The sequence below is a fragment of the Peromyscus californicus genome, unplaced genomic scaffold (assembly GCF_007827085.1).
Source record: "Peromyscus californicus insignis strain IS unplaced genomic scaffold, ASM782708v3 Scaffold_12__1_contigs__length_115047231, whole genome shotgun sequence".
In the NCBI taxonomy this organism is placed as follows: domain Eukaryota; kingdom Metazoa; phylum Chordata; class Mammalia; order Rodentia; family Cricetidae; genus Peromyscus; species Peromyscus californicus.
Window position 1 is genome coordinate 58,557,737 of NW_026294413.1, and position 21,451 is coordinate 58,579,187.

General features: G+C 49.2%; 1 protein-coding gene across 6 annotated transcripts in view; it reads left to right on the forward strand.

Moving 5' to 3' along the window:
- Extl3 (exostosin like glycosyltransferase 3) overlaps positions 1–19,992 on the forward strand; it is a 95,741-nt gene extending 75,749 nt beyond the window's left edge. For all 6 annotated transcript variants that reach the window (XM_052732937.1, XM_052732934.1, XM_052732939.1 and 3 more), the window contains 4 exons: positions 5,020–5,147; positions 12,191–12,335; positions 14,377–14,505; positions 17,222–19,992. In XM_052732937.1, the coding sequence (XP_052588897.1) occupies positions 5,020–5,147; positions 12,191–12,335; positions 14,377–14,505; positions 17,222–17,431 (612 nt within the window). In that variant the 3' untranslated portion in view covers positions 17,432–19,992. The remainder of the gene's footprint in view (positions 1–5,019; positions 5,148–12,190; positions 12,336–14,376; positions 14,506–17,221) is intronic.
- Positions 19,993–21,451: the final 1,459 nt, after the last annotated feature.

Consider the following 21,451-nt stretch of genomic DNA (forward strand, 5'->3'; position numbering starts at 1 on the left):
TCTGCATACCAGGATAGAGATGCACACCAAGCCTTCTGCATACCGGGATAGAGATGCACACCAAGCCTTCTGCATGCCGGGATAGAGATGCACACCAAGTCTTCTGCATACCGGGATAGAGATGCACACCAAGTCTTCTGCATACCGGGATAGAGATGCACACCAAGTCTTCTGCATACCGGGATAGAGATGCACACCAAGCCCAGCTCGTTAACTGTTCAGCGCTTTCTCGGTGCTGTGTGTGGTCTTTGTGTGCATCATCTCCCTGGAGGCTAACCTCTAATTTGTGCTGTTTCACTAGGGCTCGTGGACACACTTTTAAAAGTTCAAACAGACTTGTCTCATGAAGTGAAACGTGCCGCTTTTGTGCCGCATTAGCCTCAGTTAAAGTTATGAATGAAAACTAGTTCACTGTTACCCTTAACTCCCACCCCCTGCCTTTCTTCCTTTTGGCTCCTCCCATTGGTTCAGTGAGTGAGTGAGCAAGCCAGTGCCCCTATGGCCTCGAGTTCTTTGATGTTGGTGCTCACCTGTTAGCGACATGATGGCTGCAGCCTCCTAGGCCTCATGCTTTTCATTCCTGAGCTCTGTGGTTTGCTGTAAGTTAGAGGAAGCAGCTGCTCTTCCCATCTCTCCTCTGTATGATGGCTGAGATGAAGTTGGCTACAGAAATGCGCTGCGCATGCGACATTGGTAGAGGCTGGAGGCCGTTAGGCCGGGCTGAGCCAGGGTAAGCTTAATGACGTAAAGACAACTGTCACATGCGGTGGCAGGGTCTAGGCTCGGAGTGGGAGTGCCGGCTTGGCCCACTGCTCTGTGTTGAGAAGAAAGGTGATGGAGGAGTCGAGACTTCTGTGAGGGATGGTATCAGATGACCTGGGAGTGCGCTGTGTGAAACACGCAGATGTTACTGAGACTTGCTCAACTTGACTGATGTAGGTCAGTAGGGTTTTTTGTTTGTTTGCTTTGCTTTGCTTTGGAAAGCAAGATTAGAAGTCAAATGTGGTGGCACAGACAAGGAATCCCAGCAGTGTCGAGAGGTGGGGCAGGGGACTGCAAGTTGAGGGCCAGACTGGACTACATATTGAGTTCAAGGCCTGCCTGAACAACATATCGAGAAGAAAAAAATTCAACAGAACAAATACTAAGGGGGGGATCCTCCTAATTCGTCTCATTGTCGTTCTTTAGTATTATTTATTATGTTGAGTGTTCGATCTGTAAATTTGACAAATCTTATTCCATATTCCGGAAACGGCAGGGCTGGCTTGTTCCCGTTCCCATTCCCCTTACCCACTTAGTCATCCACATGTTTGTGTGACACGGGCTGGCCATTTCTGTGCCGGCCATTTCTGGGCTGGCACTATGTGCTAGTCCTGCAGCTCAGTGCGGGCTTCGGGATTAAAGCGGTAACTTAGGTAGTCTCCGGAGTTACCCAAGTGTAAACACAGAGTCTGGAACACACCTTCCTGGCACAGCACGAGGAAACAGCCAGCCGTTTGTTTTTTTTTTTTTTTTGGTGGGGGGGGTTCAAAGTGGAGGATTACTGTTGTAATTGAAACCAAACATCAACAGAAGTGGGAATGTTACTAAGTCCTCCTAGTTGCCTGTTTTACATTTGCTAGAGGCCAGTGCTCATCTGTATGCACATGGCTTGAGGAAGGACTGGGTCTTTCTGTCAGGGTTTTGTTGCCCAGGCCGACAATGGGTGGTTGCTGAGCAGCAGTCTAGTGAGGAAGCACTGTAGCTTTGGAGCCAGAATCCGTTGGGTTTTGAGGCAGGGTCTCACATGGTCTGCTGGCTGGCCTGCTGGCTGGCCTCGGACTTGCTAGGTAGCCTTGAATTTACATTCCTCCCGCTCCCACCTCCCATGTGCTGGGGAGAACCCTTCGGCTTCTGAATCAGAACTTCCCCCTTTCTTCCTCTTCGGGCTTCTTGACCGACATCCCAGGGTTGGACTTCAGGGAACTTTTATGCACAAGCCTGCTTGTGAATCCGGGTCAGATCTTGTTTGCTGTTGGAGTCCCAGCTTTGCGGTCTGCCCTGCTCAGGTCTTTTAAGGAGTAGGAGGGAGCTAGGTGTGATAGCACACGCCTTTAATCCCGGCATTTGGGAGGTGAGGCAGGTCAAGCTCTGAGTTCCAGGACAACGTAGAGAGACCCTGTCTCAGGTGGGGTGGGGAAGGGAGAACAAGGAGCCCCCTGTGAACTGCAGTTTACAAATGAATCCTTCAGTCTTCGCTCCACACCTCAGTTTCCCTTGTTCTTGTTTTTGGACTCAGATTGGCTGTTTGCCGGGTAATTGACCCCAGCTTCTGCAGACAACGCGGTGTTGTAGTGATTCAACAGAGGAATGCCTAGGTTCACACTATCAGAGGTTGACTGGATTGCTCTGCTTTCAGATAGGCTCCATAGCTTTCTTTGCACCGTGCAGCGCCATCTCCTGGCACTCTTGGGAAGTGCGTCTTTGGCTCGTGGCTTGGTTGTCTATTTCCAATAGCCCAGGCAGTGTCCTGGCAGCTAGGCTTGGAGTCCCACCAAGTGCTCAGGCCGTGTAGATAATTTTGCTGGAAATTAATTCAGAGAACTGATAGTCCTAAAGAGCAGCTTGAAGATTAAAATTTCTGTGTGTATATCTTCTGGGCTGTGTTCTGCAGGACTGGCTGAACTACAGTGCTGTGAGTGGATGCCAAGTATGTTCGGAAAGCGAATGAATGATGGGTTAGTTTGAGTGAACAGTCACCCCGTTCCGTCCTCTCAGGTGGTCACATGATCTTACCTTATAACAACTTAACATGGATGGGATTTTACGTCACTAAACTTGCGTTTGGGACCTGCCACTTCTGGCCACCTTCCCGCTCCCTGGGGAACAAAGGCTGCTGAACTATAGGGTGGTGGTGGGTTCCCTCCTGGCTGTGTGTGTCCCCGTTGATGTGACTAAGGACCCAATCCAGGGCATCCCAGTCTAGGCAAGTGTTGTGTTCTCCCTCCCTGAGTGTAGTTTGGTCTCTCTTTGCTTTTCTGTAACCCAGTTTGACAATCTCTGCCTGTTAAATAGCCATTCTGTTTCCTGACCTAGAACCTGGCCTCTTGGTTCTGTTACCACTGAACCTGAGCTTAGGAGATCCCTGGCTACAAACCGGGCTGCTTTGTTGTTGTTGTTTAACTGGTTAAATATGCTCAGCGCAAGGCAGATTGCTGTTTCTGGGCTCTGACATCTGGGGTAGTGTAGTTAGGATCCTTCTTTGTGTTGATGGGGCTGAACCGCCTGTTGATTGTGGCCTGTCTAAAGCAGCCTCCAGCTAATCTGTCAGTTCATGTACATTTGTGATTGACGTCATTTTCTGTGATGCAACAGGAATTAATGATACATTTTCCACGGTGGCTTTGGTTGGAAGACATTTGCAAAGTAAGCAGCAGTTTAGCAGACAAGAGACCGGGAAAGTGAAGAGCTGGGTCTTCAGCTAATCCCGACTCGAAGAGCATCTCCTAAATATGCAGATGTGCAAAGCAGTGTCCTCTCCAGAACTGACAGCAGTGTCCCCACAGAACTACCTTAACCCCTCCCCTCAGGTCCACAGTCCACCTTTGGCATGGCTGGGAGCAGGTCACAGTGATGTCCCTGTTGGTACTTTGATAATTCCCTTTGTTTGTAGTACTTACTTTTCTGTTGCTGTGATAAACAGTATGGCCAAGCAGTTTACAGAATGAAGGGTTTACCTGGGCTTTATGGTTCCAGAGGGACAAGAGTCTGTCATGGCAGGGAAGCCAGACAGGAGCAGGCATGGCAGCCGGGGAGAAGCCGAGCGATCACATACTGGTCCACAAGCAGGAAGCAGAGAGTAAACTCAAAATGGCTCAAGTCTAAACTTTTTTTTATGTGGTTTCTCAAGGCAGGGTTTCTCTTTGTAACAACCTTGGCTGTCCTGTAACTTACTTTGTAGCCCAGGCTGGCCTTGAACTCAGAGATTCGCCTGCCTTTGCCTCTTGAGTGTTGGGATGAAAGACGTGTGTCACCATGCTCATCAAGTCTAAACTCTTCAAGCACGTGCCAATGACACACTTCCTCTAGCCAAGCACACCTCCTAAACTTCTCAACCAACCACCAACCGGGAATCAGACCTGTGCGGGCATCTCATTCAAACCACAGGTTCCTTATCTACTAGTCCAACTAATGAGGAAGCATCATTTTACTCTAAGAAAGCAAAGAGGATCTCACGGGGCGTCACAAAGCCAGAAAGGTCGTCTCACTTCCATCCCCATCTGCCCTGCACTGAGGATAACCTCCTCCTGACACCAAGTATCAAGTGTATCCCAGGTCCAGAAGTCTACATACCCGTGATGTCAGCCAAGGCCTGGCTGAAAACATCTTCTCTCTATCCTTCTCACAAAGTTACTCTTCCTCGGAAGACCCGGCACAGATGCCTCCCTGATCATCAAAGCAAATTAACCCTGTGCACACACACCCAGCGAAGGAAGGAAAGGCTTTTTATGCGTGGTGATCCCTGTAGATGGCGGATGTCAACACTGTGGGTGGGCTCCGCAGAGATGAACCGATGACACCTTTCTCAAAAGGTTTATTTCCCAAAGGTTTTAAAATTGTGTGTGTGTGTGTGTGTGTGTGTGTGTGTGTGTGTGTGTGTGTGTGTGGCCAGAAATGAGGTAAACTCAAAAGTGTTTCTAAGTGTCGTTTTAAAGTTTGCGAGCAGTTGGGTGGGTTCCAGCTCAGACCTAGGCTCAGTGTGCACTGCCACTTTGTGTTCTCTTGGGAAACATGCTTAATCTTCTAGACTATTCGTCTAAAATAATCCTCAGTGTTTGTTTCATGAGAAAGTGAGTTTACAATGACTGACGGTTAGTGTGAGATCCTCTTCAATGGGAGGCAGCTTCGTGGAGAGGCACGTGCTAATGTCACAAGCAAGTGGCAGGCCACCAGGCCAGTTTGTCGGTAAGATTTGGACTAAAGTCACTTTGAGAATTCTTTAATGTAGCATTGATTTCTCGTGTTTTTCTCTCATTTCAGGTTGTCCGTACTGAGAAAAACAGTTTGAACAATCGATTCTTGCCCTGGAATGAGATTGAGACAGAGGCCATACTGTCTATTGATGACGATGCTCACCTCCGCCATGATGAAATCATGTTTGGGTTTCGGTGAGGGACAGATTTTTCAAACACTTCAATGTGAAAGTGATAAAAAACCAATTGAACAGCAGAGGAGAAACTCTAGGAGGCTGTCAGGGCATCGTAGGGTGGGGTTGGTCCCAGGTCTCAGTGGTTTGGCTGACTCTTACTGATCCTCTCTGGGGCTCCTCTGATCCCAGCAGGCTCTTCTTCTGGGGCCAGGGAGATGGGAGTCTGTATTAGCTGGACCGGGGTTCCTTGCCTCTCTCAGACCTGCAGGTCTTTCGTCCTTAAACCCAACCTTCTTTGCTGAGAATAGAAGTGAGGAAATTGGGTTTGTGTTATAGGAAGCGTGGGAACAAAGGAGTGTTTTTTGAGGAATAGGACAGTGCCAGAGTATTGGTCCCCAAGATGTAAGTGGGGTGGAGAACAAGGGTCCGACAGGAAAGCGGGGAGGAGAAGGAGGTGGAGTGGCGGTGGGGACACTACCATCTGTTAAGTGCATGCTGTGTGCTGGGGACTACCTGAGAACCCCGGTTAATTTCTGCTCTGACGACATATCTGACAGAAGCGGCGCAGGGGAGATTGATCGGACTTGGGTTTTGAAGTATCCTGTCAGTTGGTGCTCGGCTCCTTCGGTGGGTGCTCGGCTCCTTCCGTGGGTGCTCGGCTCCTTCCGTGGGTGCTCGGCTCCACGCACAGGGACACAACAGCATGGCAAGGAGGACGTGTGCCGAGGAGGTTCTCTGTCATGGCAGACAGGAAGCAGAGAATGGATGACTGTGGGAAGGGACCAGGGCAGGGTGTCCCCCTAGAGACATGCCCCCAGTATGCTTGCCCTTCCAACTAGGATTCCACCATCTCCCAGTAAAGCCATCACATTACAAATCCATCCAGGGATGAGTCTCCCCTTATGAGGTCAGAGCAGTCACATACACAACCCAGGGCTCTGTCTCATCGAATTAATGAACAGAGTGAGCCAGTCAGCCCGAGGGCCTAATGGTGGAAGTTGTAGTTGAAGTTGAGATACCAGCGAGCAAAGTGTAAGCAGTGGCAGGTGGCTGATGAATTTGCAGGCCTCTTTAACTCTCCCTCCGTATTGTGCTGGGCTGCTCTCTCAAATTCACCGTGCAGGTGCTCCGGGGGCTTAGGGGGCCTAGTGAGTCACACTGCCTGTAAGGGAATGAAGTGGATTGGGGGTTCTGAGTGGGCCATCACTGGTGTGTGGGCTCAGGTCAGTAAAACACCTCACTGAGCATTTAGAACCCTTTCAAGAAGTTGGCATTTACCCTGGCACCCAAGGGTCACTGTGGAAAATGTATCATTAATTCCTGTTCCATCCCAGAGAACAATGTCAGTTACAGTGTATGTGAGTTAATGGATTAGTTGGAGTGTTCCTTTAGACTTGCCTCAGTGGTAACACCCAAGGGTGAACATTTGCTTGAAATTAAGTTTTCAGTGACATTTACTGAACATAATTTATGTACAGTCCCATTCACACATCCAGGTATAGAGTTGGGTAGATTTTTATACAGTTACCACAGTCCATTTTAGAAAAACATTATCACCAAAAGAAACAGTATCCATCGACCACCCTCTGTCATCTTCCAGCCCGGTAAGTCCTAGGCAACCACCAAACATCACGTCTCTGAAGAGTTTCCTATTGTGGACATAAGTGGCCTCCTGTGGCTGGCTTCTCCACTCTGCCTTATTTTTCTAGGGCCATCTGTCTCTTTAGCACGCAACAGCGCTTCATTCCCTTCGTATGGGTGTGCCACGTTTTCTTTCCTCTTTTATTTATTTAAAGACAGAATCTCGGGGCTGGCTGGAGAGATGGCTCAATGGTTAAGACTTGGGTTCAAGTCCTTGCACCCACATGGCGCTCACAACTGTCTCTAGCTCCAGTTCCAGGGGATCTGACACTCAGACATACATGCACATAAATCATTTAAAAAAGCCGGGGGTGGGGGTGGGGGAGGGCTCCTCACTATGTAGCTCTGGTTGGCCTGAAACTTGCAGTGTAGACCTGGTTGGTCTTGAACTCAGTGATTTGCCTGCCTCTGCCTCCTGAGTGCAGGGATTAAAGGTGCATACCACCAGGCCTGTGTTGTCTTTCTTAATTGTACTAATGGACATTTGGGTCTCTACTACTTGGCAGTGAAGCACAGTGCTATACTGTGCCTGTTCATGTGCATGTCTGGGCAGGAACATTTCTCTTGGTACATAGCTAGCTGTGGGGTGACTGGGCCAGAGCGTAGATGTTTTGAGGACCTGCTAAATGACTTTTCAAAGTAGCTGCACCATTTTACATTCCAGCAGTTAGTGAGCATGCCACTTTATTTACCTATATCCTTGTCAATGCTTATGTGTACTTTTTTATTTTATGGCTGCCCTAAGTGGCTGTGAAGTAGTGTAGTTCAAGATAGATTTGTGTGTGTGCACATCAGGGGTGTGTGTGTGTATGTGTGTGTGCGCGCGCGTGTGCATGTGTATGCATGTATATACACGTTGGAGGCCAGAAGCCAGCTTTGACTTTATGGACTGAGCCACCTCCCCAGTTCCCCTTTACAGTTTTGTTTTCTCTAATGACTGTGATGTTGGGCATCTGTGGTGATACTGTGTCCCCCAATATATTGTGCACCCTAATAAACTTATCTGGAGTCAGAGAACAGAACAGCCACTAGATAGACATAGAGGCCAGAAAATGGTGGAACTCACACCTTTAATTCTAGCATTCCAGAGGTGAGATCCATCTGGATCTCTGTGAGTTCAAAGCCACACTGGAAATAGCCAGGCATGGTGACGCACGCCTTTAATCCCAGGAAGTGATGGCAGGAAGCAGAAAGGTATATAAGGCATGAGGACCAGGAACTAGAGGCTTTTTAAGCTTTTGGCTTTTAGCAGCAGTTCAGCTGAGATCCATTTGGATGAGGACTCAGAGGCTTTCAGTCTGAGGAAACAAGATCAGCTGAGGAATTGTCGAGGTTGGCTGTGGCTTGTTCCGCTTCTCTGATCTTCAGAATTCACCCCAGTACCACCTGAGTTTTTTTTTTTTTTTTTTTATTAATAAGACCTCTTAAAGATTCGTGCTATAGGCATCTTTTCAAGTGTTTATGAATTAGTTGACCATTTGCATACCTTTATTGGAGAAATGTTGATTCAGATGATTCAGATATTTTGCCAATTTTTTTTTTTTTTTTTGGTTTTTCGAGACAGGGTTTCTCTGTGTAGCTTTGTGCCTTTCCTGGAACTCACTTGGTAGCCCAGACTGGCCTCGAACTCACAGAGATCCGCCGGCCTCTGCCTCCCGAGTGCTGGGATTAAAGGCGTGCGCCACCACCGCCCGGCTAGCCAATTTTTGTTTATTAGCATTCTCCAGAGAAACATAATTTATAGAATGAATTCCTATATGTATAGAAAGGGGATTTATTAGAATGACTGACAGGCTGTGGTCCAGCTAGTCCAACAATGGCTACCTATCAACAGAAGGTCCAAGAATCCAGTAGTTCAGTCACGATTCAGGAGACACTGAAATCCCAAAGAAGTAAGCTCTAATGCCAGTGAAGGAATGGACTTGCTAGCGAGGAGAGAGCCAGCACGCATGGAGCAAAGCTTTCTTCTTCCAGGTCCTTATATAGGCTGCCAGTAGAAGGTGTGGTCTGGGTTAGAGGTGGGGTTTCCCTGCTCAAAAGATCCAGATTAAAGGTGTGTCTTTAAGATTCAGATCAGAAGTGGATCTTCCCGCTTCAAATTAAGCAAAAATCCCTCACAGGTATTCCCCTCCATTTTTGGATTTTGGTTAGTTCCAGATGTAATCATATTGGCAACCAAGAATGACCACCACAGATATCTATCTCTTTATTGCTGAGTTATCCAAGTTCTTTATTCTAGATATAAGTGTGTACGTGTTGCATGTCAGAGAGGTGAGCAGAGACTCTCCCACTCAGGGAGCTGTCTTTGCATTTCCTTGTGGCATTCTTTGAAGCACAACATTTTAAATGTTGATGAATTCTAATTTATCTGTTCACTTTCTGTTTTAGTAGCATTTACAAAACCATTTTTACTGTATTTTGTCAGTTTTAGTCCATATAAATTGGGGAAAAAGTAGTTTATCTTGGTCAGTTCACTGTGAGAAGCACAGGAGTCCACTGCCTTGGCGTCCTCTCACTTCCATTCTGTACCCCGACCCACCTGGATCTTAGGCTTCCTTTTGCTTCTGAGGCCACAGAAGTGACAGGTGACAGAAATAGCATCTTTACTTCTGACAGACAGTCTGCCTCCTCCCTCCCCCTCCCAATCTGTGGCGGATTACTGAAGCAAGTCTGTTTGCTAGCTGAGATTGAAAAAGGAACGTCCTGCTGACTGGGCTGTTGTCCATGGTCATCAACAGCTGTCGCTCTCCCTGTCAGGAAAGGAGAAAAGCTAGAAGAGCTCCAGGAATGGTCTTTGCCACTGCAGGTGTTGGTGTTGGCATGACGGGCTGACGGGCTGGGCGCTGTGGATGCCACCGTGAGGTGTTAAGAGAGCTTCAGTCACTCCGAGGTTCCCTCCCAAGGATGACTGAGATAAGCAGTCCCAGCTCTGAGGAGTTTGAACTCACAGAAGCTGAAGGTGGCGGCCTCCTTGGTCACCTGCGGCCTTGCGGCCTTTTGACCTTTTCTGAATGGTGAGAAAGTGGGGAATTCCTTTCAGTGTATCTCCTAGCAGTCATTCAGAACGTGGGGTTTAGCCTCAAGAACTGAACTGGCACATTGTCTCTAGGGGTAGATCCCAACCAACATCTGTAGGCAGGGAAGGGGGACACACAGCGTGGAAGACACGTGCTCTCAACACAGTGTGCCCTGTATAGGTTTTTTAGCTTATATCAGGTGTGTGAGGCTGTGGACTTGATTGTGACATTTCTGTGCCTCCATAGGTTGTAATTTGTGTACTCATCCTTTCCACGTCCTTCTCCTTTCTTCCCGTTTACTTCTTATAATTTCATGGCCTTTCCTCCTTAGCTTCTGCACATACTAGAAAACATTTGTCTGCCTGAGTCCAGCTTGTTTCACATCACACGATGACCTTCAGCTCCATCCATGTTCCCAAAAGGGACATGATTTCATTCTTTGGACCCGTGTCTGTGTGCCACCCTGTTTTTATCGACTTATGAATGGATGGGCACCTGGTCCACTGTGGAATACCACAGTAAACGTGTCTCTGTAGGAAGCTGACTTGGATTCTTTGTGGTAGAGGTTGTACTTTATCTCCGTGGGGGCCTCCACACTGATTTTCCAAGTGGCTGGACGAATTTAGACCCCTGCCTGTGTGTCAGAGCCCTGTGTATCCATACCTCCTTCCTAGAATTTCTGTTTGTTTCCTTGGTGACAGCCATTCTTACTGGGGACATGACTCTCAAGGTAATTTCGATTGCATTTTCCTGGTAACAAAGGGCGCTGAACAGTTTTTCATGCGTTTATTGACCATTCTTCCTTTGCCCCTTTTCGTTGTTGAAGTTGTTGAGGTCTTTATATTGTAGTTGTCGGCTCCCTGTTGGGAGTGTACCAGGCAGAGCTTCTGTCCCTCCCTGTCCCTGCCCTCGCTGCTCCTTCTGTGTGGAGCTTTTGTATTGGAAGCAGACTCACTGGTAACCGTCAAAAGTGTAAACAGTAGAGCAGAGAGCTGCTGTGTGCTTCCCTCACACTGGGCAGCTGGAAGTCCTGTTCATAGGGACAGTAAGGGCAGTGCGAGCCAGGCCCAGGAAGACAAGCAGCAGCTTAGATTTCCGGTGCAGGAGGGTTGGCAGTCCTGGAGGCGGGTGTTGGTGACAGTGACACAGCTGGTGTGTCTCTAATGCCACTGGAGAGTAGACCCTTCAGAAAGATGAAGATGGTATTCTGCCACAATAAAAAATCCCATTGTTTGAAAAAGGAACCCTTGTAAGGCCCTATTTTGTGGTGGAAGTTGTTAGATCGCAACTCTGTTTCAGGGAGTGAAATGCCCTGAAGCGGCTCAGGAGTTCTCAGGCGCTGCAGTCTCTGAGGCCTTTTAGTGGCTGCCAGCTCCATTTCAGCCAGTGAAACTGCCAACTGATTGTTTTGACTTAGCCAGAGGTTTGGGGATGATGTAAAAGTTTCTCCTGGGTCAGCAGGGTGGCTCAGCAGCAGGTAAAGGTGCTTGCCTGCTAAGCCTAGTGACCTGAGTTTGATCTGGACCCCACGTAAAGGTAGAACCAATGCCATAAAGCTATCCTCTGACCTCTACATGTCCATTACGAACACACGCACGCACACATGCATGCACACACGCATGTGCGCACACACACACACACACACACACTCACACATACACACACGTTTCTTCAGATCTTTCAAAGCTGGGCTCTCTCTGTGTCTCTCATTTTTTGCATTTAACAGATGCCCCCATTTGATGGTCTGTGGACAGCTTTACACAGTAGTTTCTCTCTAGGCCCTGCTCAGTTTAGGAAATGGGTTCTCCTCACCACAGTGATTACCTGTGGTAGCTGAGTGCTTCTCCCATGTGCCCTCTGGAGCAGGAAGAACAGAAACTCAGGGTAGAGAAATTACGTACATGTTCTGTGGAACTAAGGTGTCATGTTCATTAAAAACAAACCTTTAAAGAATTAAACAGGAATTGGTGTCTCCCATTTCTTAGCAGATTGTCACCTTCTGGCATGCCCTACCACTTGACCTTCCCACTAAACACTGGAGAGACACTTGTGGGTTGATAAACAGATATTATTGATGACACTGTGTAGTTTTTTTTTTTTTTTTTTTTTGGGTTTTTTGAGACAGGGTTTCTCTGTGTAGCTTTGCGCCTTTCCTGGGACTCGCTTGGTAGCCCAGGCTGGCCTCAAACTCACAGAGATCCTCCTGGCTCTGCCTCCCGAGTGCTGGGATTAAAGGCGTGCGCCACCACCGCCCGGCATAGTTTTTAATCTGATTTGCGTGTCTGATATTTTTTAAAAAAGGAAGGAAAAAAAGAAGAAACTGAAATAAAAGGAAAAATGCAAAAGTCTAAGGGTCAAAGCAGGCCAGATAAGAGCTCTTATTTTAAGTGTGTGTGTTTTCAAGGGTGTGGAGAGAGGCACGTGATCGAATTGTGGGTTTCCCTGGCCGGTACCATGCGTGGGACATCCCTCACCAATCCTGGCTCTACAACTCCAACTACTCCTGTGAGCTGTCCATGGTGCTGACGGGTGCTGCCTTCTTTCACAAGGTGAGCAAATGCTGGGTTCGGAGGTCTGCGCTTAGCAAGGGTGAGCTTGTGTGAGAATGAGTGCTGCCTTCCCACCAGCCTTTCTGCTCATGTGACCCTTCTGGGCCAGAGGCCAGCTATTCCTGCCTTTGAAGAAACTGAGTGATGTGCTTAGAGAAGCAAGCTGAGCATGGTGGCCCACGCCCGGGATCCCAGTGGTCTATAGCGAAGTAGGAGGATCACAGGTTTGAGGCTAGGCTAGGTTGTACAGTGAGACCCCATCTCCTCAAGACAAGAAAACAAAACAAAATCATGCATACAGTAACTGAAAGTCATGTAAAGTCATGACCCCTGACATCAACCTTGAGCCTGCACATAGACATGCAAACAAATCCTACATACATACCACACACCTGGTCAGGACCAGGACTGCGGATCACGAGGACTGCCCGTAGACCATTGGCTCTCACTATGGACAGCTGAGGGCACTAGACCAAAAGACCTGTTGGATATCCAAGTTCCTTCCAGCACGGCCACCCCAGGTGTGGCTCAGTCAGGCCGGAGCCTGGCACTCTTCTGGCTCAGACTGATTGCCAGTGTACAAGGTTCACTGTGGGCCTCTGTCCAAGGGCTCTGCCACTTCTGCCCAGAGATGTTTTCACATTAGGGTTTTGACTCGCTCAATACCTGCAGTGAGGTACCTTTGGCCGTCACGGCTCTCCTGCACTGTTAGCTCTCTGTCATGCTGCTTTTTGCTCCTTTCCTACATTTCTTCTGATCTGCAACATATCCATTGGCCTCTTGTGGCTTCTGAGATTTTAATGGGTGTCTGGTCAGAGCTGCAGTGTGCTGGGATATATAAAGAACACCAAAGTATTGAAAACCTGCATGAGAGAAATTATACAATACCTTAGATTTTTATGTTTACTTGTTGAAATGCAGTCATTTTGGATAATGGGGGTAAGGAAGGTATTCTACTTTTATTTTTCCTTTTTTTTTTTTTTTTTTTTGAGACAGGGTCTCTACATAGCCTTGGCTGTCCTGGAATTCACTCTGTAGACCAGGGTGGCCTCAACCCGAACTAGGAGATCTGCCAGCCTCTGCCTCCCAAGTGCTGGAACTAAAGGCGTTCGCCACCACTGGCTTTTTCTTTTGTGGGGCTACTCAGGATCAAAGCTAAGCTGGAGTGTGCACAGTGTTCTGCTGCTAAACGACAATCCAGTTGTTTTTGAGTTTTAAGATTATGGCTATAAGGACATTTAAAATGCCTCACACTACATTTATTTTTAAAAAATTTAAACTTTGTAATTTTCTTCCAGATGTGTGTGTGTGTGTGTGTGTGTGTGTGTGTGTGTGTGTGTGTGTGTGTGTGGTATGTATGTAGGATTTGTTTGCATGTCTATGTGCAGGCTCAAGGTTGATGTCAGGGGTCATCCCTGATCATCTTCTACCTTATTCATTGAGGCAGGGTCTCAGTGAACCCCAGAGCTTGCAGATATGTCTGGTCTTGGTAGCCAGCTTGCTCTGGAGGTCATCTGTCTCCACCTTCCCAGGCAGTAATTACAGGCGGGCTACCACACCCATCTGGCATTTATGTGGGTTCTGGGGAGCCAAACTCGAGTTCTTAGCTTTGCAAAGCAAGCGCTTTTAACCACTGAGTCATTACCCCAGCCCCTGTATCCCATTTCTTTTTAGTGATGCCAGCATATACTTTCCCTTTTGAAGTCTTCAGGTGGGTTCTGAAGAATCCCTGTTCTGGAGGTGGTGTTGCCAGCTCCTCCACCCATTGAACCAGCTTCGGTGAGGGTACTGCCTTCCATTTGGTACTTTGTTGTAGACTGTAAAGACGCACTGATACATGAGATGGTCTCACAGTGAAGATCTGCCTAGCAAAATGCTCATCATTCCTGCTCTCAGTCCCTAAATTCCGATAGTGTGTCCCCACGGTGACTACCTCCTGGGCACCTTCCCACACATGCCCCAACAGCCCCTAGAGCCATGCATATTTTTGCTGAAAGTGAAAGAACTTCTAACAGTGTTATGATCCTTTCTTCCCTGACAGTATTATGCCTACCTGTATTCTTATGTGATGCCCCAGGCCATCCGAGACATGGTGGATGAGTACATCAACTGTGAGGATATTGCTATGAACTTCCTGGTCTCCCACATCACACGGAAGCCCCCCATCAAGGTAGGCCCGTTACCTGTGGAAGGTGTGTGCATGCGCACTTCACTCTTCCGTTCTGTTCTAATGCAGCTTGTGACAGTGCCACACCTCACAACATTTCTGTAAAGGGCACAAGGACATCCCTCACATAACCGATAGTAGGCTGTAAGCAGGGCCTCGCACCGAGGCCACTGGATAGAGCTGAGGGAGTTGGGACTTGTGGGGTGTGAGGGATGGGACAGCTTCACTCCCGTCTCTCCTTCACCTCTGAAGCAGGCTGCGGCTGCCAAGGGTAGAGGCATTAACTGCTTTGTTACGGAAAGGAATCTTCTCTATCAACCTTATGGTAGCCGTGCATATTGAAACAGTGTTGCTAGTCCCTGCTGTGAAGTGGTGGTCACAGCTTCTTTTTTGTCCCAGTTCAGTTCCCAGCATGCATGTTGGGGGGCTCACGCCCTCCTGTAACTCCAGTTCCTGTCTTCTGGACTCTGCAAGCATTGCACTCATGTGCACATCCACACACAGACAGACACACATCTGTGCACATAATTACAAGTAAAAATGTAAAGAAACCACTGCTTCGGTGAAAACCGTGATTATATGATGCAGGTGTGTGGTGTGGGCTTGTGGCTTCAGTGAGAGTTGGTGGAGCCGTGGGTGAGTGGAGTGAAGAGGCTGGGCTGATAGGGCTGTGTCTCTGTGTGTGTACCCTAAACATTGCAGCTTACTCTTAAAATGTCTCTTTTAAACTATCTCATTTGTGAGAGTGTATAAACACCCACCTCGCTCCGTTCTCCTGTGCAGACATGTTAGTGTGAGCCTGTACTGAGGCAGGTACACTGGAAGGCCTCCGAGTGTGTGCCCTGCACACCCCCAAGATCCTCATGAAGCCTACACTGGTCTTAAACAGGCTGTGAGTCCGGACACAGGAGGAAGGGCAATGCAAACAAACAAAGCCCTGTGCAGCATCCAAACAAGTCATCCTCAGGAGCGAGCGCAGGAGGAGGGAGACCTACAGAAACCGAAGGCAGAGGCAGCAGGGGCACACAGACTAACTGCCCCGAGTTAGTCTGTCCTGTTTCTGTTCCAGGACCAGGGTTGCCTGTTCTGAGCTTCCATGAATGACCTTCCACCTTTTCTCCATGTCACTTAATCATAATCACCTTGCTGACATAGTTTCATTTTCTTGTTTCCCATTCTCGGTTCTAATTTCGGTACCCTTCACTTGCTGATGTTTCTCTTCCTGCTCACCGATTGAATGTCTGTATGATTTCTGAGTGTCTCTGGAAAGTTCCTTGTGCACACACATCACAGCCGCCCGTCACCCTGCTGCCTCTGCCTTCGGTTTCTGTAGGTCTCCCTCCTCCTGCGCTCGCTCCTGAGGATGACTTGTTTGGATGCTGCACAGGGCTTTCTTTGTTTGCATTGCCCTTCCTCCTGTGTCCAGACTCATAGCCTGTTTAAGACCAGTGTAGGCTTCATGAGGATCTTGGGGGTGTGCAGGGCACACAAGTAGCTTAAATTCCTGCCTCAGTCCCACAGGAGAGGTCTTCAGATGCAACTAGAGGTGGGCCATTCTCCTTCGATTAGAGCTGAGCTTGAGAAGAAAACCTTTGTCCAGCATCTTTGTTGGTCTCCTCCACCCAGGGCTCATCCTGCTGGGTCCCAGGCTCAAGTCTCTAGCAGAACTTTGTGAAGGGTTGCTCTCTTGCTTTCTATTGCTGTAAAGAGACACTGTGACCATGGCAATTCTTTTTTTTTTTTTTTTTTTTTTTGGCTTTTTGAGACAGGGTTTTTCTGTGTAGCCTTGGCTGTCCTAGAACTAGCTCCATAGACCAGACTAGCCTTGAACTCACAGAGATCCTCCTGCCTCTGCCTCCTGGGTGCTGGGATTAAAGGTATGTGCCACCACTGCCCAGCCAATGGCAACTCTTATAAAGGAAAACATTTAATTAAGGCTGGCTTACAGTTCCAGAGGTTCAGTCCGTTATTATCATGGTTCCAAGAAGCATGGCAGCGTGCAGGCAGACATGGTGCTGGAGAAGGAGCTGAGAACTCTATATCTTGATCCACAGGTAACAGGAAGTGAACTGTGTTCCATGCTGGACATAGCTTGAGCATAGGAGACCTTAAAGCCTGCCCCCACAGTGACACACTCCTCCAACAAGTCCATACCTCCTAATACTGCCACTCCCTAGAGTCCAAGCACTCAAATATTTGAGACCACGGGGCCATACCTACTCAAACCACCAGTTACCTATGTTAATGGTGACCATGTGGTGTGTGACACCGTCATGTTACATTTTTCTAATTGTTGGAAATCTCAATAATATAGACTATTTTCTCATGTTTTGAAAGGTCATTTTCTTAACTATCTTTTTAATGGCTATGTCATATTTTAGAATGATTTGTTTCTGTTTTGACTGGTTTTCCAGTATTTTGCTCTGAAAACCAATGTTGAAACAAATAACTGTGAACCAACATCTTGCTCTGCCACCCAGATAAATACTGCAGGTAGACTTGTTTGAACCGGTAACATGGGCATACTAAGACTTTGTGTCTGTTAAGTATGGGGACATGGAAAGACCCCATGAGTGTTTTGGTTACGCACATGTGGGCTGTGTGGATGTAGGTGTTGGCCCAGCGGCTTCACTGTGGACATGGCGTTGGCTTGGCCTCGCTGTAGGGTTCTGTCAGCAGTCATGCCCTGTTCTCACCCTGCTCTTTCTCCTGTCTCCAGGTGACATCGAGGTGGACTTTCCGATGCCCAGGGTGCCCTCAGGCCCTATCCCATGATGACTCTCACTTTCACGAACGGCACAAGTGTATCAACTTCTTTGTCAAGGTGTACGGCTACATGCCCCTCTTGTACACGCAGTTCAGGGTGGACTCTGTGCTCTTCAAGACCCGCCTGCCCCATGACAAGACCAAGTGCTTCAAGTTCATCTAGGGCCTTGCCAGTTCTGAAGAGACAGGAGCAGAGTGAGGGGAGCCGCTCCCAGGGTTCCCAGGCACGGAAGGACCTTGGGGACATCTGTGGCGCGGGGCCCAGACCCTTTGCTGGGGGAGGCAGCAGGAAGAGTGGAAAGGGTAGCTGTCTTTATCCTGAAGTCAGCCACACTGGGCCCAGAATCCTGGTCAGCAGACTCAGGGCTTCTGCACAGGGCACTGACTGATAGTGAACACTGAGGACTGTGGGGACTCTGTGGAGAGTCACTAGTTCATAAGCCCAGGACGGCTGGTTCGTGGTTTTTTAAATTCAGTAACAACTGTTATTATTTAAAGAGTTTTCACATCTGCCATTCAAGACTTATTTATATGTGTGCGTATATGTACACACATATGTACACACACACACACACACACACACACACACACACACACACACACAATTTGGTGGGGTGAGGGTACACCTGAAATTTCTGCCAATCTCTCCAAGGGAGGGACCTAGCTGGCTCTGTATTTGGTGGAGAGGGTCCTGACCCTGTTACCTGGACTGTCACTGCAGCCCCATCCTCCCAGTGGAACTAGCTGCGGAAAGAAGCAGGATGGACTTGGCCTAGGCAAGATCTCCTGTTCTGACCCCTTTCTGTTGCCTCAGTGATGCTACTACAGCTGCTGCTTCTGCTGGAGGCTGCACAGTGGGGACCAGGAGCCGTGATCCCGGGCTTTGGGGGCTGGTGCCAGGCGGCACTTCCTGTCACTGGGCTTACTGCTCTTCTCCCATTCCTTCCTGTGTTTGAGAGAGAATAAGGGGCCCTGAGGCAGGAGGAGGCCTGCCCAGTGGCTCTTTAGCTCACCCTCCTGGTGACACTGGTGCAGGGCGCTGGTGGCGGGTTCCCGTAGTACTTGCTTCTCTGGAGGAGACAACAGGAAATTGGCAGGCTGGAAGGCCTCGGCTGGGAGCTTGTGTGGTGTAGAACTAGCCTGTGTCCTTTTGAGGATTCCAGAGTCTCATGGCAGGGCATGTGACTTGGAATGAACACCCAGGTGAGCTCACCTTCCCACTTCCATCTGGACTCCATCCTGTACCCATGGGGTTTAGATCCCTGATGCCGTGTTGGTTGTAGGAAGCCCCCTCTTTCAAAGTCTGGGATGTCCTAGAACCTGGAGGCTGGGATTTGCTAGGAGAGTTCTAGTCTGGTCTTGGAAGTTAACAGGCATTCACCCCTACTTTACCACTCTCCACTCCTTGTTATGGTTCTGTTCCCAGGGCCGAAAGTGAAATAAGCTAATTTTGGGTGTGGTGGCAGCCTGAAACTGGAAGTGTTGTGTTGTGTCAGGGATTCAGCCTGTGACTTGTCGCCCCAGCCCCACGTGGTTGAAGTGGGACCGAGTGTTTCCAGCAGCTGAACCAGAGCTCAGGTCTGTCCTGGTCATGCACCTGCCTTAAGCCAGTCCCGTCTTCCTCAGCCCTGACTGAGTGCTGCTGTTTGGGGTCCTTTCCTGCCTGCTGTCCTGACTTCTCTGTAGATCCTTCTGCTGTAGGGCTGGCGTGGGCCCTAGGAGTCCCTCTGGCCAGCAGGACCAGGCTGCTGCAGAGCTTCTACTGGTGTCTTCTCGAACCTGACACCAAGGGCCGCCTGGGACATTGAGTTCTTGGCAACTCAGCAAAGGTGTCCAGACTCCTTACCCCAACTTTCTGCCCTCTTACTAGTCCTTGTAGCAGTAGCCCTCTTCCCTCAGGGGAGCCAAAGAGTGTGGTGTTTCTTTGCTAAATATGTGGCTGCTATTTTTTCTCTTATTTTTTACTTCCCAGTATTGCCATGAGCCCCATCCCTGTCCGCCTTGTTTCTTTTGATGTGAGAACTTGTAAAATGATGCTGTGGCACCTGATGAGAAAGTCAGTCTCTATGGTAGAACCCCTTTGTAGGGCACTGAAAGCTGTTTTGGTCACTCGTGGGTATCATCGGAGTGTCTTTCAGGGATAGTGATGTCAGAGCATCCTATGGGATGGCATCCCTGGGCCTGGTGGGAACACTAACTGATGGACCCCAGCAGCAAGTATGGACAGTGACTGTGTATCTGAGGGACTCTTTCAGAGGCAAGAGGCAGAGACAAAGAGGTTGGACACTGCTTGTCATTTGGGTTGGGGAGCTAGGGGACATGCTTGGAAACGATTTTCCCGTCACAAGTGTCGGGAGCCTGCCTGGTGTTCGGTGCAGCTCCCCATGGGTCACCCCCTAGTGTAGACTCCTAACAGGGGTGCACCTGGCTACCTAGTTTCAGCTTCCAGGGCCAGGACAGCTTTGTTTTTCAGTTGCTCTTTATCTTGAGGGCAAGGGCCACCCACAGAGTGACAGTCCCCCAGGGTGCCTCAGGCCAGTGGACCACCTACAATGCTCCTGTCTGGGGTGGCCTTGTGAGGGAACATGGAGCTGGAGGGTGGGGCTGCCTGGGGCAGCTCTGATAACATAATTTGTCCATCTGTCTGCCCCTTTCAAACCGTGAGCACAAAGGTCTTACGTTGGATTTTTGTAAAAAACGAAATAAATGGAGACTTTAACTCAAGCTTGGAGGTTATTGGTTATTCTCAGCAGGGATAGAAGAGTTACCTGAGCCAAGGTGCCGCCTGCCTCATCAAAGCGGCCTCTGCATGGCCAGATGGGAGCACTCCGACTTTAGCCGGGGAGCCGTAGGGGAGCCGGACAAGCGTGAGCCCAGACGATCAGCCAGTGTCCGGTTTGCACACCAGCCAAGCTTTTTTACTGTGGGAATTTGAAAAGATTTATTTCTCTCGTGTGCACGTGTGTGTGACTGTGTGTGTGTTTATATAAGCACACTTGTGCAGCTGCCTGCTGAGGCCAAAAGAGTTAGGGACAGCTGTGAGCCACCCAATGTGTGTGCTAATGGAGGTCCAGCCCTGGGCAAGAGCAACGGGTCTTTTAACCACAAGAGCCATCTCTGGCCCCTCCCACCAGCCTTTAAAAATGTGCTGTGATGTCCTCTGCTGACCTGGTAGGGGTGGCCTCTGGGTGTCACTGCACATCAGATCATAGGCCTTCGGTGTCTGCATCTGAGAATTTCTACAGGGGTTGAGAGCAAGTGCTGTCCTGGGCTGTCGAAGATGGAACCCTGGGAAGGCCTCAAGTGGCAGGCCCTCTTCTGGCTCTGCAGGTGGGAGCCCAGGGCTCTGACATTGAAGATTGATAGGACTTAAACGTGTCCCCCTGCTGGGGCCAACAGTGGGGGACTCATGCCATAGTTAGACTTCTTGCCCAGAATACTGAGGAGGGTGAAGGAGGCTGTGATGTAAACAATCTCACTGCATCCACAGAGAATGCCTATTTAGAATTTCTGGCTTAGTTCTGCCTCAGGCCCACCTGTGGAATCCAGAGTGTCAGCGGGGTCTGTCTGTGGCGCTGTCACTCACGTGTTAGGGCTGGTTACAGATGGTGAGCTGGGGTGTGGGCACTGCTGTGGAGTATATGTGCTCAGACACTGGGGTGTCAGCCCACAGCACTGGTGGGGTCACAGCCATTGGCTAGAGGTGTAGTCTCAGAAAGTGGCAAAAACTGCCAGGCGTAGGCCTTCCGTAAGACGGAAAGTCGGCTTTGGCGCACATGAGCAAACGCGATGGACTGAAATAAAGCCAACTGCTTGCTTGGCTCTTCATGTGTTTCAAGTGTGGAGGCCTTGCTCACCTGCTGCAGCTGCCCTTGGGGTGTGTGCTGAGAAGTGGCTGCTGTCCTGTCTCCTGGCAGAGCAGCCCTGCTGGCTGGCCGTGGCCTCCTGTGTGCTCTGCATCAGCCACTGAGGAAGGAGCACCCACCAAGGAAAGCACCAAGCCATTAGTGGGCTCCCGATGGGAGAGCGGGGCAGGCTGAACCCACGGCAGAGTGAGCTGGATTGCTTCCAAGGTACCCAGGCATTGAATGACCTTGGGGATATTTGTAGGGTGGGGTTTAGACTCTCTGCTGGGGGAGGCGGCAGGAAGGGTGGAAAGGGGGTAGCTGTCTTGCTAGCCGTC